This window comes from Leucoraja erinacea, chromosome 3, assembly GCF_028641065.1.
Source record: "Leucoraja erinacea ecotype New England chromosome 3, Leri_hhj_1, whole genome shotgun sequence".
NCBI classification, from domain to species: domain Eukaryota; kingdom Metazoa; phylum Chordata; class Chondrichthyes; order Rajiformes; family Rajidae; genus Leucoraja; species Leucoraja erinaceus.
The window spans coordinates 94,286,222-94,302,951 of NC_073379.1; the positions used below are offsets into that span (position 1 = coordinate 94,286,222).

The 16,730-nt window shown below is 41.6% G+C and overlaps 1 protein-coding gene across 2 annotated transcripts in view; it reads right to left on the reverse strand.

The window, feature by feature from the left end:
* Positions 1-16,730, reverse strand: part of fer (fer (fps/fes related) tyrosine kinase) — a 129,624-nt gene that overhangs the window by 80,185 nt on the left and 32,709 nt on the right. Inside the window, exon 5 of one of the 2 annotated variants that reach the window (XM_055633230.1) lies at positions 11,471-11,654. The exons of the other annotated variant lie outside the window; for it this stretch is intronic. Within the exon in view, the coding sequence (XP_055489205.1) occupies positions 11,471-11,654 (184 nt within the window). The remainder of the gene's footprint in view (positions 1-11,470; positions 11,655-16,730) is intronic. 2 annotated transcript variants of the gene reach the window in all.

The following is a 16,730-nucleotide window of genomic DNA, read 5'->3' on the forward strand; positions in this document are numbered from 1 at the left end:
TTGGATGAGTAATATAAAGCGCATCACATTCCAAAATGACTTAAATCTCCATCTCCATTCATCTTATTATTATTTTTATGTTGTTCAAAGAGCAGATATATGATGATTTGACCGGCCTTGTGTTGAAAACCCATTTGAAAACAACCTGATATAATGTCCTTGCACCATAACATTATATAAACAGGACACAGACAGACCAGCTGGCAGGAAAAATTGAGAAACAAGGAAATGCAGATGCTGGTTTACAAAATAAGACACAAAGTGCTGGACAAGCTCAGCGGGTCAGGCAGCATCTCTGGAGAACATGGACAGGTGACATTTTCGGTCGGAGCCCTTCTTAAGTAGTATCTGGACAAGCACTTGAACTAGTCCTCTCCCACTCTAGTTGTCCTGCTTGTTCGTAACCATGTATCCCTTCGTTATCACATCTTCCAAAGCCAACAATGGACCATTGTGGGCTCCACCTTTCCTTGGTTATCAGTGCCAGCTCTGAGTTGTTCTGAACCTTTTTATACCTTGTTTCCCTTTCCCGACTCTCAGTCTAAAGAAGGGTTTTGACCCAAAACGTCACCTATTCCTTTTCTCCTGAGATGCTGTCTAACCTGCTGAGTTACTCCAGTATTTTGCGTCTATCTTCGGTGTAAACCAGCATCTGCTGTTCCTTCCTATGCACTTGAATTGCCTGGAGGTGTTGGTGAAGAGGATCAGTACTTGATGATTGACATGGAGACTGAGGCCTGTTTTAATGCTGGACATTGATTTTACAGCTCGATGACAAAGTGGATTAACATAACAAAATGTGTGGTATCAAAATTATAGCACAAAACACTCAAAATATCCTGACGTTTAAGCACAAATTGTCATATCCAATCAACACATTTAAAGGACTTGGAAGATGTATTATGAAGTCCACTGGATATTTCAACAGTCAAATTCAAGCAGCTATAGATAAATAGTCATTGAATCACTTCCCTCTGGAAGCCGCCACAGCCAGACTTAAAAACAGCTTTTTTCCATGAGCAATAGCTCTCCTCAATAACCAAAAGTCCTTTTGCTCTGGTATTTTATTTCATTCACATAAACTATGTTTTATTCTTAATGTTTTAAGTTTTATTCTTAATTGTTTACTGTATGTCGTATTGTTATTTGCGAGAGGAGCACCAAGGCAAATTCCTTGTATGTGGCTAATAAACGTATTCATTCATTCATTCATGTACGAACAACAAAATTACTAATGTGCTAACCTCTGCTGCAGCTTACGAGTTGGTGGGGTATTCTGAATAGAGCTATCTTTCAGTATCACATAACTCGACCTACCCTTAATCAGATATGTTGCCTGTCTGTTAACACATATTTAAAATGTTTCATTGGAATTCAGCATTTATGTTAACATTATTAGTTAATAAACCCTGAGCATTTAAAAAAAATATCGCAGAGCAGTGATTTCAGTTTATAACTTCAATATTAAGGCATATAAAGTACTGCCTGAATGTAAGTTATCTCCAGCCAAATGAGAAAACCAGATTTACTTGTATGATGGTTCTTTCACTTGGAGATTCGTCGTTATTAAATTTAACCTTTGGTGTTTTGTATTCTTTGTTCCACTGTAGGAGAAATATGAATGTACTGTTTCCAATCTAAGTGATGCTATTTTTCTACTGAGTGCATACACCTCCAAAGCTACTTATACATTAAATACATTTACATTTGAGTGAAGGGATGAACTTGCATTGCCCGAGGCACCAGAACCATTGGACTACTTTATGCCTTCGTACCTTAAACCATTAAGAGTACAGGAGCTAATTTAATTAAGCAGGTCCATCTGCGAGAGACGATTATTAAAATCTACCACATGCAAGGATTTTTAAAACTAGTGGAACTGAATTGCTATTATGCAATTTGGCCGTTGAGCTCCCACTGTATTCATGCCATTTGGCATTTCATTGTTACATTGGGTACAGTTGTAATTTCCAACAAAAGAACAACATCTGTTCTGACATGGAATATGAATTTGCAGAAGAAATTTTCCAGTAACTGAATATTTGAAAAAGTTAACATAAACTATTCTGAAACAGTTTAACCCCACAACATTTAAATGGGAAATTAATTTGGCATCTACTTCAAATGAACACAATGAAAAGGCCTCATTCAAAGTCTTCTCTTTTGGACTAACATTTCAGCCTGCTTGGAAGTAATCCATTGACCTCATACAAAAAGCTCTGGCAACAGATGCATTTTGTTCTATTTATCTTCCCTCCCTTTTCTACAATAACCACTGCCAAATGAGCATGCTCAACATTCATAGCAAACCAAATTCAAATTAGAAATGCGAAGAACCAATATAATATGATCCAGAATGAAAAATTGAAGAACTAGGTGACAAACCGTCTAGTCTTAACTATGTTTAAAATAGACAAATGAAATCTTTCAAATGGTAAGCAAAATGATTTTATATTCGGGAAATTAAATCTTTGAGCAGATGAAGTTATCTGTCAGGAGCTGGTGAGTTGGTTGAGAGCAGTGGACCGGTCGGGGCTTCCTGGCAAGTTCAAGGCATGGATTTACCAGCATGGTATCTGTCCTGCCAAGGATACTCTGGCTACTGCTTGTCTACGAAGTCCCAATATCTGTGGTAGAGGGATTGGAGAGGAAAGTCAGCAGCTTTCTCAGGAGGTGGCTGGGACTGCCCAGGAGCATTAGCAGCATCGCCCTTTACGGAAATAACACCAAGCTCCAGCTGCCCCTGAAGTCCCTGGAGGAGTTTGAGGTGACTCGGGCCAGAGAGGTGATGCTGTTCAGGGATTCCAGCGACCCCAAGGTGGCTCAGGCAGGGGTGGAGGTAAAAACTGGGAGGAAGTGGAGAGCCGGCGAAACCGTGCTGCAAACGGAGTCTCGGATATGCCACAGAGTCCTGGTGGGAGCAGTGATCCGGGGAAGAGCTGGTCTGGGAATCTTCCCAACTCCCCAGTTGGACAAGGCCAAGGGGAAGGAGAGGCACAGGCTGGTCCAGGAGGAAGTGAGGGCAGTGGTGGAGGAGGAGAGGTCTACCGGAGCGGTTGGCTTGAGGCAGCAGGGTGCCTGGACAAGGTGGGAGCAGGCCATGGACCGAAAAGTCACATGGACTGAGCTCTGGCAGGCTGAACCACAGCGCATCAAGTTCCTGGTCCAGGCAGTGTATGATGTCCTGCCCAGCCCATCAAACCTCTTCATCTGGGGCAAAGCGGAATCTCTGGATTGCCCGCAATGCTCAGGCAAGGGGACATTGGAACACATCCTGAGCTGTTGCCCAAAGGCTCTTGGGCAGGGCCGGTACACCTGGCGTCACGATCAGGTTTTTAAATCCATTGCAGAAGCCATCAGCATGGGAAACAACCACCCTGAGGCCAGATATCCTCCTGGTCTCAGAGGCGACCAAAAACATTGTCTTGTTGGAACTGACAGTGCCGTGGGAGGACTGTCTGGAGGAGGCCCACGAGAGGAAGAAGACCAAGTATGAAGAGCTGGCCATAGACTGCAGTAAGCAGGGCTGGAAGGCAAGGTGTATGCCCATCGAGGTACACAAAAAAGGCTGCAGAGGTTTATGCAGGGCAACATTTCAGGCCGCTCTACAAAGCACTGCTAATGGCACTGGGCACGGGTTTCGCCGGCTCTCCACTGGAGAGGACCCCTGCCTGAGCCAGCGCTGGAGTCCCTGAACATGTATGCCCATCGAGGTTGGCTGCAGAGGTTTTGCAGGGCAATTGCTCTACAAAGCCTTAAGTGCACTGGGCATCAACAGAATGGAGAGGAGAAGAGCCATCAAGAACACCCACAGCGGAAGAAAGCCTTGAGATGGTTCTGGATCAGGAGAGAAGGTCCATGGGGCGGAGCGGATTGCCATCTGAACACAAGTCGTGGTCTGATCAACCACGGCTGGGTCGCCTGGGTGAGGGTGTCTGATGTTGAAAGACCCGAAACACCTAATGACCCCAGGTTACACCAATGATGATGTGTTCAGGAGCATCAATAGATGTATTTTATCAATCTGTTGTAAATTGTTGAAAAGGGATTCATTTATAATAATCTTTTAGGGCTTCTTTAGGTTAAGGTAAATAATTTGTCATTCACATTTCAGAGCTTAAGACAATTCATAGTGGGTAGTCAGATCCATTTTGTACATGGTGCAATAATGAATTTAGAATGAAAATGAATCTTCAACATGCTTGGACTTACTTTTATGCAAGTTCCAACGACAGATGACTAAGAATGCTTAAAATACAGTCCTGCCATCATTTGAAGCTGTTTGCTGTCAAGGTAATGAATTCTATCTTTACTATCACAACCATCTTGTGGCAGGGCTGTTATATGGAGAGATCTATGATTTTGACCCCATCCTTAATCATGCAAAATGTTCAATTCAGGATCGGATGAGATTTGGAGGTACTGATAAACCTTTCCATCTACTGGTTTTCCAAATTGCTCCAAAGTTCTACAACATGTGTCACACATCTATAACATGTGTCACAGCCTTAGTATGCCAACAATGGAAATGGGATACAGCTTCTCCCGAGGTCCATTCCTAAGAACTGTTCATAACCCAAGCAGTTCACGTCAGAAATGCAGCTGCAAACTGGGTTCCTACACAGAAGATGCCAGCAGAGGTGGCATAGGGATAGATAGCCTGGAAAAACATGTTGAATCTCAGTTTGCCAATGCTAAGAATAAAACTGATATTAACAATGTGAGCCTGTGCATATCTTGGGCTAACAATGATACTCTTTTAAAAGATTTTACCGCAGGCAAGGTTTTCAATATTATTGATGGCTTTGAAATGTACAACTGCTGGGTCCAGCTACGTTTCGCAAAATGGACACCAACATAGTAACTAGAATATATTCTTCTTGGATGGCGGTGCTGGCTTGAAGGGCCGAATGGCCTACTCCTGCACCTATTGTCTCTTGTCTTTTGTCTATTGACATGGCAAAATTCCAGCTCGTATCAGCAATAGTCATCTGCTGCCTCGTAGCAGCCCACCAATCTGTCCTGCCTGTCTCTCAAAAACCTGCTCATAAGTACTGGCTGGATATGTCAGAACTTTTTAGGTTGGAAACTGTGGACAACCTGTGCTGAAGTTAATGGTTTAAGTATTAATCAATCAGACCAATTTCTCCACGGTGCTACTTACATTCGAGTGGAATTGCTATACAAACATCTAGGCAAGTGGGTATTATGTAGCTTCCCTCTCAAAGCTCCATAATACCCAGTCACAGTTCTATTCTACCAATAGCACCAGTTGCATAGCTGCTGTACTTGAACTAATGGCAACTTCGCCTGTATATTCATGGAAGTGCTATTGAATGCAAAGTTGATGACTGGACTCCATATCTGGAACGTCATTTGAAACCCAGACAACATCCAAGTCTCGGTGCATACAAGCGTTACCAGAATTGTGGTAAATGGAGCCAGCAACTTCATTTCTGATTTAACAATTGATTTGGACCGAGATGAGAAATTGATGGGAAGTCATTCATGAATAAGCTTCATAGAGTTGGCATCCATGGATGGCACTCTGATGATACATAATAAACCATCATCAGCAACAAGCATGTATCCCAGCCACAATAATTTTCCCTCCACTTGCTCCTGACAGTTTTTAATGGCGCAACTGTATTAAATAAATATTGCTTTGGTGTCAATTGTGATCACTCTCTCCATAATCACTGAAATTTAGCTTAACTTTCACTTTGTACCTGGGTTCTAACATGTTCCAAGTCTAATTGATCTAGTCAGAAACTAAAGCAAGCATTGGGTTATTGATGAACAAGTATAACCTCTTTGATCAGGACTTTCATATGAAGAAAGACTGGTTAGACTCGGCTTGTCCTCGCTAGAATTTAGAAGATTGAGGGGGGATCCTATAGAAACTTACAAAATTCTTAAGGGGTTGGACAGGCTAGATGCAGGAAGATTGTTCCCGATGTTGGGGAGGTCCAGGACAAGGGGCTCACAGTTTAAGGATAAAGGGGAAATCCTTTAGGACCGAGATGAGAAAAACATTTTTCACACAGAGTGGTGAATCTCTGGAATTTTCTGCCACAGAAGGTAGTTGAGGCCAGTTCATTGGCTATATTTAAGAGGGAGTTAGATGTGGCTAAAGGGATCAGGGAATATGGAGAGAATCTCACTGACCTGTCTTATTAATCTCACTGACCTGTGTTTCTCATGTGACACAATGAAACAAAATGGTTGGACATAATAGAATCATAGTGTTAAGAACATGTCCTTCCAATATCACAAAATGTTAACAGACTGGCCCTACTTCTCCATACTGGTTCAAATGTAGATAAATTCTATCCTTAAGAATCCTCTCCAATAGCTTTTCTATTATTGATGCGAAGCTCACCAGCCTACTTGATTTTGAATGCCTGGGCGTATTAGTATAGCTCACACTAGTCTCACAATCCATCAAGCCCTTTTCCTTGCTGAGTTCCGATGCAAAGTATCTTTTTAGTACCTCGCCTACATCCTCTGAATCCAAGAGAAGGGTTTCGGCCCGAAACGTTGCCTATTTCCTTCGCCCCATAGATGCCGCTGCACCCGCTGAGTTTCTCCAGCATTTTTGTCTACCTTCGATTTTCCAGCATCTGCAGTTCCTTCTTAAAAACATTCTTGATCACTGTTCCCAAGATGCTCTCCTACTGAACCACCAGTCGGCTGGTCAGTCTCATTTCCCAATACCAGATCTAGTATGGTCCCTCTTCCATTTTGACTATGCCTATATCGGGCGGCATGGTGGCGCAGCGGTAGAGTTGCTGCCTTACAGCGCCAAAGACTTGGGTTCAATCCCGACTTCAGGTGCTGTCAGTACAAAATTTGTACGATCTTCCCATGACCTGCGTGGGTTTTCTCTGGGTGCTCCGGTTTCCTCCCACACTCCAAAGACGTACAGGTTTGTAAGTTAATTGACTTTGTATACATTGCCCCTAGTGTGTATAGGATAACGTTAGTGCGTGGGGATCGCTGGTCGGCGCGGTGGGCCGAAGGGCCAGTTTCCGCGCTGTATCTCTAAACTAAACTAAACTTTTCAACAAACTCTCTTGGAGACAACTAACAAATTCTATCTCATCCAAGCGTCTTTAATGAAGGAAGGCGCTGTTGATTTTGTGGAATTTAATGTCACACATTACGACAACCATGTTACTTTTACATCTTTCCTTGGTATGTCTATATATCTGTTCCACTAGCCTATGCTATAATCCCATCAGAGTGATTGCACCTTACTTATGTCTACCCATATTGCCGCAGGGATGATTCCTCCCGAGTGCAGCTATGACATGTTCCTTGATTTGTAATGCAACTCTTCCATCTCTTTTACTTCCCATCACCTTCTATTACGTCCAAATCAGCAAAACCCCAGAACAATAGAACATAAAACAGAAAAGGGTACAGCACAGAGACAAGCATCTCAGCCCATAGATCTCAAACAGTGTGAGGTTTGCAATCCTAAACTATCAGTGCCTCTAGACAAATGTTCTCACGAGGCTTAAATACTGGTACATACACAATAAATTGTGATAAACAGTCTCATAAAACTAGACAAGCTGCAATAGTGTACATTGTATTATCAATAACATGAAAGAAGAGTTAATTGACAGCATTATCAAGTAGGGCATTCTCCAATCACCTGATCAACAAGGTTGAACCCTTGGGTCCAGCTTGGATTAATTTTGTTCATTACAATGACTTTGACAAAATTGGCTAAAATATGGACAAAAGAGCTAGATTCCAGAAGTTACAACTGACAGCCCATGTTGAACTTAGGTCAAATGCTTCATACTGAAGCAGGAAGGAAAAAAATTGAGTCAGAATCGAACCAGAGTCTCTGACATTGTAAGGCAGCAACCATATCGCCGCACAACTGTGCCGCCCATAGACTATTTGAAGTTGCATCTATCAAATGGGAAGATTACAGTGATTGTAGATGGCTATCTTATTTACATGTTGGCCCTGCAGCAGTTCACTTTGGCTACAGCACTGTCAGGGACTTCACCAATGAACTTTATCTGGGAATAATGGAGGGACGTTCACTAATAATTGCAGCAATGTGTACTTTTTATGGTCTCCCAGATCACAAAGCATCAAGACTTAGATAACAGTCAGCTCTGCACTGAAAAGCAGCAAGTAACTTATACGCACCACCTCGAATAGATAGTCTAATCACTTCATCATAACATTCAAAATGCATTACGTTTGTTGAATTTGCCAGCACCCTTATTCCTGGGCTTAACGTTGACCAGAAAATTAACTGGCCCAAACACAAACGCTGGATAGTGGTGTTGTATTCTCCAGCAAAGTGACTTAGAAACATAGAAAATAGGTGCAGGAGGAGGCCATTCGGCCCTTCCAGCCAGCATCGCCATTCATTGTGATCATGGCTGATCGTCCCCAATCAATAACCCGTGTCTGCCTTCTCCCCATATCCCTTGATCCCACTAGCCCCTAGAGCTCTATCTCTCTCTCTCTTAAATCCATCCAGTGACTTGGCCTCCACTGCCCTCTGTGGCAGGGAATTCCACAAATGCGACTTAACTCACAACTTCTCAGTCTTTCCATTCTACGCAAATCACTCTCCAGTTAACCGATGTACCTACAAAGTGTATGAACTTTAACACCATTTCATCAAGGATAAAGCAGCCTGGTTGATCACAATTCTACTCCATCATTTTTAAAAGATTTAGTGAAGAAAAGTTAACCAAAACCACATCGCAATTCTATATCCCCAATTGGTATTCCAAGAAATGAAAAACATAAAGGTGGAAAAGGTTCCTCATAAAACAATTTAAAGAATATTAAGGTACAAGAGATCCGAATCCTTGTTGACAAACTGGATCCAAAATTGCCTGGGAGACAGGAGGCATAGTGGTGAACAAGTGGTTTTCTGTTTGGAAGTCTGTAACAGGGATCGGTGCTGGGACCTTTGTTGTATGTAATTATATTAAATACAAATAACTAGGATGAGAGCGCAGAGATATGTTTTCGTAAATTTGCAGGTAACACAAAAAGATGGTCAAGTAGTAGATAATGAAGGATAGAGGGGAACAATGTTCAACTGGAATGTTAAGAGAAGTGGGGGTAAAAGGATTTAATTCAGACAAATGTGAGGTAATGCAGCTTTGGAAGTCAAGTTCTGGTCAGACATGTAACTAAACACTAGGGACCTGGGATTGTTGATGTACAAAGAGATCTTGAAGTGTTAAAGGCATTTGGTTGCTTGCCTTCATAGGCTGAGAGCTGAGAAGGAACATGGCAGATGTACAAACCATTGTTTAGACTGCCCCCGCTGTATTATATAGATTTTGGTTGCCATACCACAGAAGGCATGTGATAATAGAGAGAGCACAGAAGAGTTTCACCAGAATGTTGCCTGGAATGGATGGTTACAGTTAAGAAGAGGGAATATGTAGGCTGGGTTTACTCTCACTGGAACATAGGATGCTGAGGGGTGACCTACTCACTTTCAAGCTCTGATAAATGTTTTACATTGTTGCCCCTAGTAATATTTACAAGCATTGAATAAGTATAGTTATTTAGGAAAGACAATATTCTATATTTCCTGGGTCAATACCCCTTTCATTTGTCATTATTTTGGTCAATTTTCCTAAAAAGACTTTAGTGCTATTAACCACAGTTCTGTGTTGTAATTTATGAGACTTCTTACTACTTTGACAGATATTAAATATTAGGTTATTCGGATTTGAAGATTTCTCCATCGGACTAAGTAGGCCGAATAGCAACATTTTAAACATGTAATGAAACTAAAACTGTCAAATTCACAAAACAAGGAAAAAATAAACCCCCACCCCCCTACCTGTGTTGGCAAGTGGTACTTAAGTCAAATATGCATGTGTCTATTAGCTTAGTCAAAATAACATGATCTGGTAGCCAGTAGCATTACACTCAAGGTCTTCTCCCTCACAAAACAAATCCCATATCAGCACCACATTCTTCAGGAGTTGCAAGCAAAACCAATCCTGACCAAAAAAACTACAACTGAATCTTTCACCCTAATTTAAACAGATTTTTTGTTTACCTAGCTCCCATGCGTACCTAAATTTTCAGTAGTAAAACTAGTTTTATAAATTCAGCAGTATGTTGATGGCAGGAATGTGACCACATCTGAACTATCATTCAAATTTATCCAATTCCAAGCATGTTATTTTTAGCCAAGAGAGCTACATTTATAACTTCATCAACATGCTAAAGTAAAAAATTTTTAAACCGTTGCAGAGAAACAAGTGAAACAGGAATACGACAAGAGTTTGAAATTAGTTTAAGAAGGAACTGCAGATGCTGGAAAATCGAAGGTAGACAAAAATGCTGGAGAAACTCAGTGGGTGAGGCAGCATCTATGGAGCTAAGGAAATAGGCAACGTTTCGTGTCAAGACCCTTCTTCAGACTGATGTGAGGGTGGAGACAGTGGGCTGAGAGAGAGCTGAGAAGGGGAGGAGAAAGTAGGAACTACCTGAAATTAGAGAAGTCAATGTTCATACCGCTGGGGTGCAAACTGCCCAAGCGGAATATGAGGCGCTGCTCCTCCAATTTACGGTGGTCCTCACTCTGGCCATGGAGAAGGCCCAGGACAGAAAGGTCGGATTCAGAATGGGAGGTGGAGTTGAAGTGCTGAGCCACCGGGAGATCAGGTTGGTTAGGGCGAACCAAGCGTAGGTGTTGGGCGAAGCGATCACCAAGCCTACACTTGGTCTCACCGATGTAGAGCAGCTGACATCTAGAGCAGCTGATGCAATAAATGAGGTTGGAGGAGGTGCAGATGAACCTCTGCCACACATGGAAAGACTGCAAATTTTAGGGAAGTCGGGACTAGATTTTGGTTGGAAAGAAATACATTTTTACCATTAACAAGTGTAGTAACAACTTTTATCAGAACTGCAAAGGACACAGAGGAGCTTGTTAAACTGCAGGGAGGGACGTCTCTGATTAGGCCAAACATGAGGATAGGCTATGAACAGGGGTATCCACTGAATAAGTGAATGGAAGCAGTTTGTGTGAGAACATTGACAATATGTACGAATTGCCAAAAACAGAGGGAGACATGCTCACTCCTCACCTTCTCCACGTTTTATCGCTACTTTGGTGTCTTTCCCAGTTCTGATCAAGGGCCTTTGATTCAAAACATTAGTTCTGTTTTTCTTCCCACAGATGCAGCCTGACCTGCTAAGTTTATCTAGCATTTCAATTATATTTCCAGTATCTGTAGTTTTTAAAAAAATTTGTTTTACTTTCAATAACAATTCTTATTGCATTCCAATGTTGCACATAAAAAAGGAGAACAACTTTTTATTAAAAGATCAGTTCCTTCAAATTAGAATCTATGCATTGTTTGGCCATTTACATTTCCAAAATATTACAGTACTCAAAAATATATCAGTCTTTTATAAAACTGTTAGATGAATTATCTGGAATATTTCTTACAATGCAAGAATCATTTCCTCTTGCATCTTCTGAAGAGAATCGAGGAGAAGAGGAAGAACTTTATCATAATATTGTTCCTGATGTAACTGGGCGCCTTTCACTGCCAGGACATATTGGTTGTGTAGATTATGGAGTTTCATTGTGGCCTTGTCAAATCTGTCTTTGGCCTTTTCAGTCTCTTTACCTGATAGTGGGCAGAAAACACAAAAAGTATAACCTTCAGAAACTCCATTGTTTTCGAAAATATACTACAAAATTCTGCAAACATTAACCTCAAGTCATGCTCAATTCCACAAATCTAGATCATACCACAAGCTAGAAGTGCTGCTGGTAGGTCAAAGTGTAGGCATCGCTTAACACTGGGCTTTGGTGAAGAGGGCATACAGACTCAAGGTAAGAACAAGGTAATGTGTAGGAAAGAACTGTAGATGCTGGCTTAAACTGAAGATAGACACAAAATACTGGACTAACTCAGCGGAACAGGCAGCATCTCCGGAGAGAAGGAATGGGTGACGTTTCGGGTCGAGACCCTTCAGCCTGAAGAAGGGCATTGGCTACACCAAAGGTTCAGCCAGATAGGTAGGCAACCGGTAGGAGAATTAGGCAGGTAGTACAGAAGTCTCCTGAAGCTATCGCCCTCTGAAAAAGCTATACCAGTTTGGCTAAAGTTGGGGAGAATGCTCTCTCAGGATCAAATAGCAGCCAGAGACAGAACATCTTGCTCTGCAGAACAACAGGGAAGGGTTATATCTACTCATACTTACTTTATTAGCCACATATGTTTTGCAGCATACGAGGAATTTGGTTTGCAAGCAATGATAACAGGGAATTCAATAGTCAAGGATAAAGACGAGCATTTCTGTAGCTGCAAGCATGAATGCAGAGTGCGGTGTTGCCTCCCTGGTGCCAGGGTCAAGGGTGGCTCTAAGTGGGCACAGGACATCCTCAGAGAGAAGGGTAAGCAGTTAGAGATTGTGGTCCATATTATTACCAATGGCATAGGTAGGAAGGAAGATGCGGTCTTACCAAGAGAATTTAGTGTTAAGTAGCTGGTTAAAAAACAGGACCTCCAGGGTTGTAATCTCAGGATTATCATCTGCCCTTCGAGCTAGTGAGGCAAGAAAGAGAATGACAGTGCAATTCAATACATGGCAAAGGAGCTGATGTAGGAGGGAGGTTTTCAGATATATGGATCATTGGGCTCTCTTTTAGGGCAGGTGGTATCAGTACAAGAGGGACAGATTGCACCCGAACCGCAGGGGAATCATTATCCTCACAGGAAGGTTTGTGAGTGTTTTTTTGAGAATGTAACTAGGAAATTGGACAAGGGAGAGATGTAGTGTACCTGGAATTTTAGAAAGCATTTGAAAAGGTCCCACATAGGAGATTAGTGAGCAAAATTAGGGCACATGGTATTGGGGGTAGAGTGCTGACATGGATAGAAAATTGGTTGGCAGATAGGAAACAATGAGTAGGGATTAACAGGTCCCTTTCAGAATGGCGGGCAGTGACTAGTGGGGTACCGCAAGGCTCGGTGCTGGGACCGCAGCTATTTACAATATACATCAATGATTTGGATGAAGGGATTCAAAGTAACATTAGCAAATTTGCAGATGACACAAAGCTGGGTGGCAGTGAATTGTGAGGAGGATGCTATGAGAATGCAGGGTGACTTGGACAGGTTGGGTGAGTGGGCAGATGCATGGTAGATGCAATTTAGTGTGGATAAATGTGAGGTTATCCACTGTGGTAGCAAAAACAGGAAGGCAGATTACTATCTAAATGGTGTAAAGTTGAGAAAAGGGGAAATACAACGGGGTCTAGGAATCCTTGTTCATCAGTCAATGAAAGTAAGCGTGCAGGTACAGCAGGCAGTGAAGAAAGCGAATGGCATGTTGGTCTTTATAACAAGAGAAGTTGAGTATAGGAGCAAAGAAGTCCTTCTGCGTAGGGCCCTCGTGAGACCACCTGGAATATTGTGTGCAGTTTTGGTCCCCTAATTTGAGGAAGGACATTCTTGCTATTGAGGGAGTGCAGCGTAGGTTTACAAGGTTAATTCCCGGGATGGCGGGACTGTCATATGCTGAGAAAATAGAGCGGCTGGACTTGAATGCTCTGGAGTTTAGAAGGATGAGAGGATATCTTATTGAAACATATAACATTATTAAGGGTTTGGATATGTTAGAGGCAGGAAACATGTTCCCGATGTTGGGGAAATCCAGAACCAGGGGCCACAGTTTAACAATAAGGGGTAAGCCATTTAGAATGGAGACTAGGAAACACTTTTTCTCACAGAGAGTTGTGAGTCTGTGGAATTCTCTGCCTCAGGTGGAGGCAGGTTCTCTGGATACTTTCAAAAGAGAGCTAGATAGAGGTCTTAAAGATAGCGGAGTCGGGGGATATGGGGAGAAGGCAAGAACGGGGTACTGATTGGGGATGATCAGCCATGATCACATTGAATGGCGGTGCTGGCTCGAAGGGCCGAATGGCCTACTCCTGCACCTATTGTCTATTGAGTGCTACTTGGGAGGGTTTAAACAAGTGAGGCAGGGGTGGGAACCAGATCAGCAGGTCCAGCAAGTGGAGAGATTGATGGTAAGGTCGAGGATATGAAGAGGATATGTATGGGGCAGAATAATATATATGGTGAGACTGGCAGTTCAATGTTCCTGTATTTCAACGTTTAAAACCTTACAGAGGGAGGTAAAAGGTGGAGGAGTTATAGAGAGAATGTTACAGCTGCATATAAATATCCTGGATGATAGTATAGATGGGGTCATTTGTGATATTGCACAACAATTGGTAGAGTTGCAGACCATGCAGCAGGCTGTCAAAGAACATAGCCTGACATAGGTAGACACAAAATACTGGAGTAAATCAGCGTGACAGGCAGCATCTCTGGGGAGAAGGGATGGGTGACGTTTCGGGTCGAAACCCCTCTTCAGGCTGAGATAGATCAGTTGCAGGTCTGGGAGGAGAAATGGCAGATGAAGCACGTGTGAGGTAAAAATATAGATAATGGCAGGATGCTTCTCAGCAGTGATATACAGAGGGATATATATTTTTTCGCATAGAGAGTGGCAGGTGCCTGGCATGCGCTGCCATGGTGGCGGTAGAACAAGATGAGATTGTGACTTGTAAAAGGCTTTTAAATAGGCACATGAATGGAGGAATATGGATTATGTGATGGCAGAAGGGATTAAATCAATATGAAATCATATTCGACACAGACATTGTGAGCCGAAGGCCTGTTCCTTTGCTGATATGCGGCCAGAAGTTGTAGATTTCAGGAACAAAGTGGGTGTTTTATTTGTTCAAAAATAATTTACTTTATTCTTAAGTGAAGGTTTACAACAGTACTCTCGTAAAATACGTTTTTTGTGATTTGTAATAAAGATAAATTGCACTGACAATTGCTTTAGGTACTTTAGATAATGAGATTGATTGATTCCTGTTTAAAGGAATCCTACTAAGGATTCTCCTAAAGGAGTCTGAAGAAGGGTTTTGGCCCGAAACGTTGCCTATTTCCTTCGCTCCATATATGCTGCCGCACCTGCCGAGTTTCTCCAGCTCTTTTGTTTACCTAAAGGAATCCTACATTCACAGAATTAGGGCACTGTGCGGAAATTGATAGAAAAAGAAGTCGGTGGATGTGAATTAGTCTTGTTAGCATAGGTTCCAATTATGTGCAAGAAAACATTTTCAATGTTGACAATTAATTGAAAATATCTCACATCTCGTGTGGTATAGAATGCTGCAAATTAAAATCTCTGCATCTAAGGATCTTTAAAGCAATATTCCAATTACATTAATCAGATTGTTTTCATTTCCAATACCACCTAATGTATTGCACAGTAACTACCTGTTCACTGCCAATTTACGCTATGGAGATCTGAGCAGGAAATTATCAGGAATGGAAAATTTTAAACTATTGGGATAGTTATGAGTTATGGGAAACAGAGTGGGGTGCGCATTTGAGGCTAAAGTCAAATCAGCCAAAAATGTTCTCCAGTGAAGCAGGCTTGAAATGCAGGGTAGCTTATTGCTGCTTCCATTTCTTGCACATAAACAGCTTGTGTCTAGTATTTGGCCCTATAAAGATTATTTTGCAATCTGAAAAGCAAAAGTAAACCAAACCATGTACTCTAAATTAATACATGGTTCGCCTGCCAACCAATAATTTCTTGTTGACTGATAACAATAACAAGTGTGCATGGAATAGAGTTGCAGAACAAATTTATTTAAGTAACAGCATCAAATTTTACTTCACATGCCTCACAGGTTGTGTAACACAAATAATTTCTATAGGTCTTTGCAATCTTTACAGTTGTTTCTATCAGTTTATTTTATTTTTTGACTTGGTTCCTTTGCTAAAGAATTCTCAACAAGCACAAAGTCTTGCAAACTGAAGGTAAAATCTTCAAAACATAAAGGAGTATATTTATATTGATATAATTAGACTGACAGCCATCACTGAAGCAATTCAAAGCATAAGAATTTTTTTCTGCAAGTCTGGGAATGTGATGAATTGAAACAAATTATGTATGTACAGGCCACAACTTGGAATGTGTTTAAGGAACTAATTCATACATGTCACATTTGAAAATTCCAATTACATGAAAGAAGAATTTATACAAATGTTTTACTTCAGGGGTTAGGCCAAGTGACATCAAGGTAATCAGTTTACTGTCTATGGATAGTATATAAAATATACAGTAATTATATTCAGTCAATTTCAATACACATTCCCTTCAGGCCTCCAAATATTGTGTCCTGCAAGTCATGATTAACAAGTAATTTCGGAGGTAAAGCCACTAAATATTAAGCAGAAAAAGTATTATTTACAAATGCTAATAATACAATGTGGGTGAATTGATTCGCTGTTGACCCACCATTCAATGAGCTCAGCCATAGAGTTATCACCTTCCAATTCTTTGGTCTGACATCTATTTTTCCAATATTGCTCAACAAGCAAATTCTATGTTACATTTTACAAGCAGCTGCCTTAGTTTTGCACCATTTTATCCCAAACTTTTATCCTTGACAGAAACATTTTTGTTGATATTTTCTGTGTAATTGCAAGGAGCAGGAAGGTTCTACTGCAGTTGTATGGAGTAGGGAGGTTCTACTGCAGTTGTACGGAGCAGGGAGGTTCTACTGCAGTTGTACAGGGTCTTGGTGAGACCACACCTGGAGTATTGCGTACAGTTTTGGTCTCCAAATCTGAGGAAGGACATTATTGCCATAGAGGGAGTGCAGA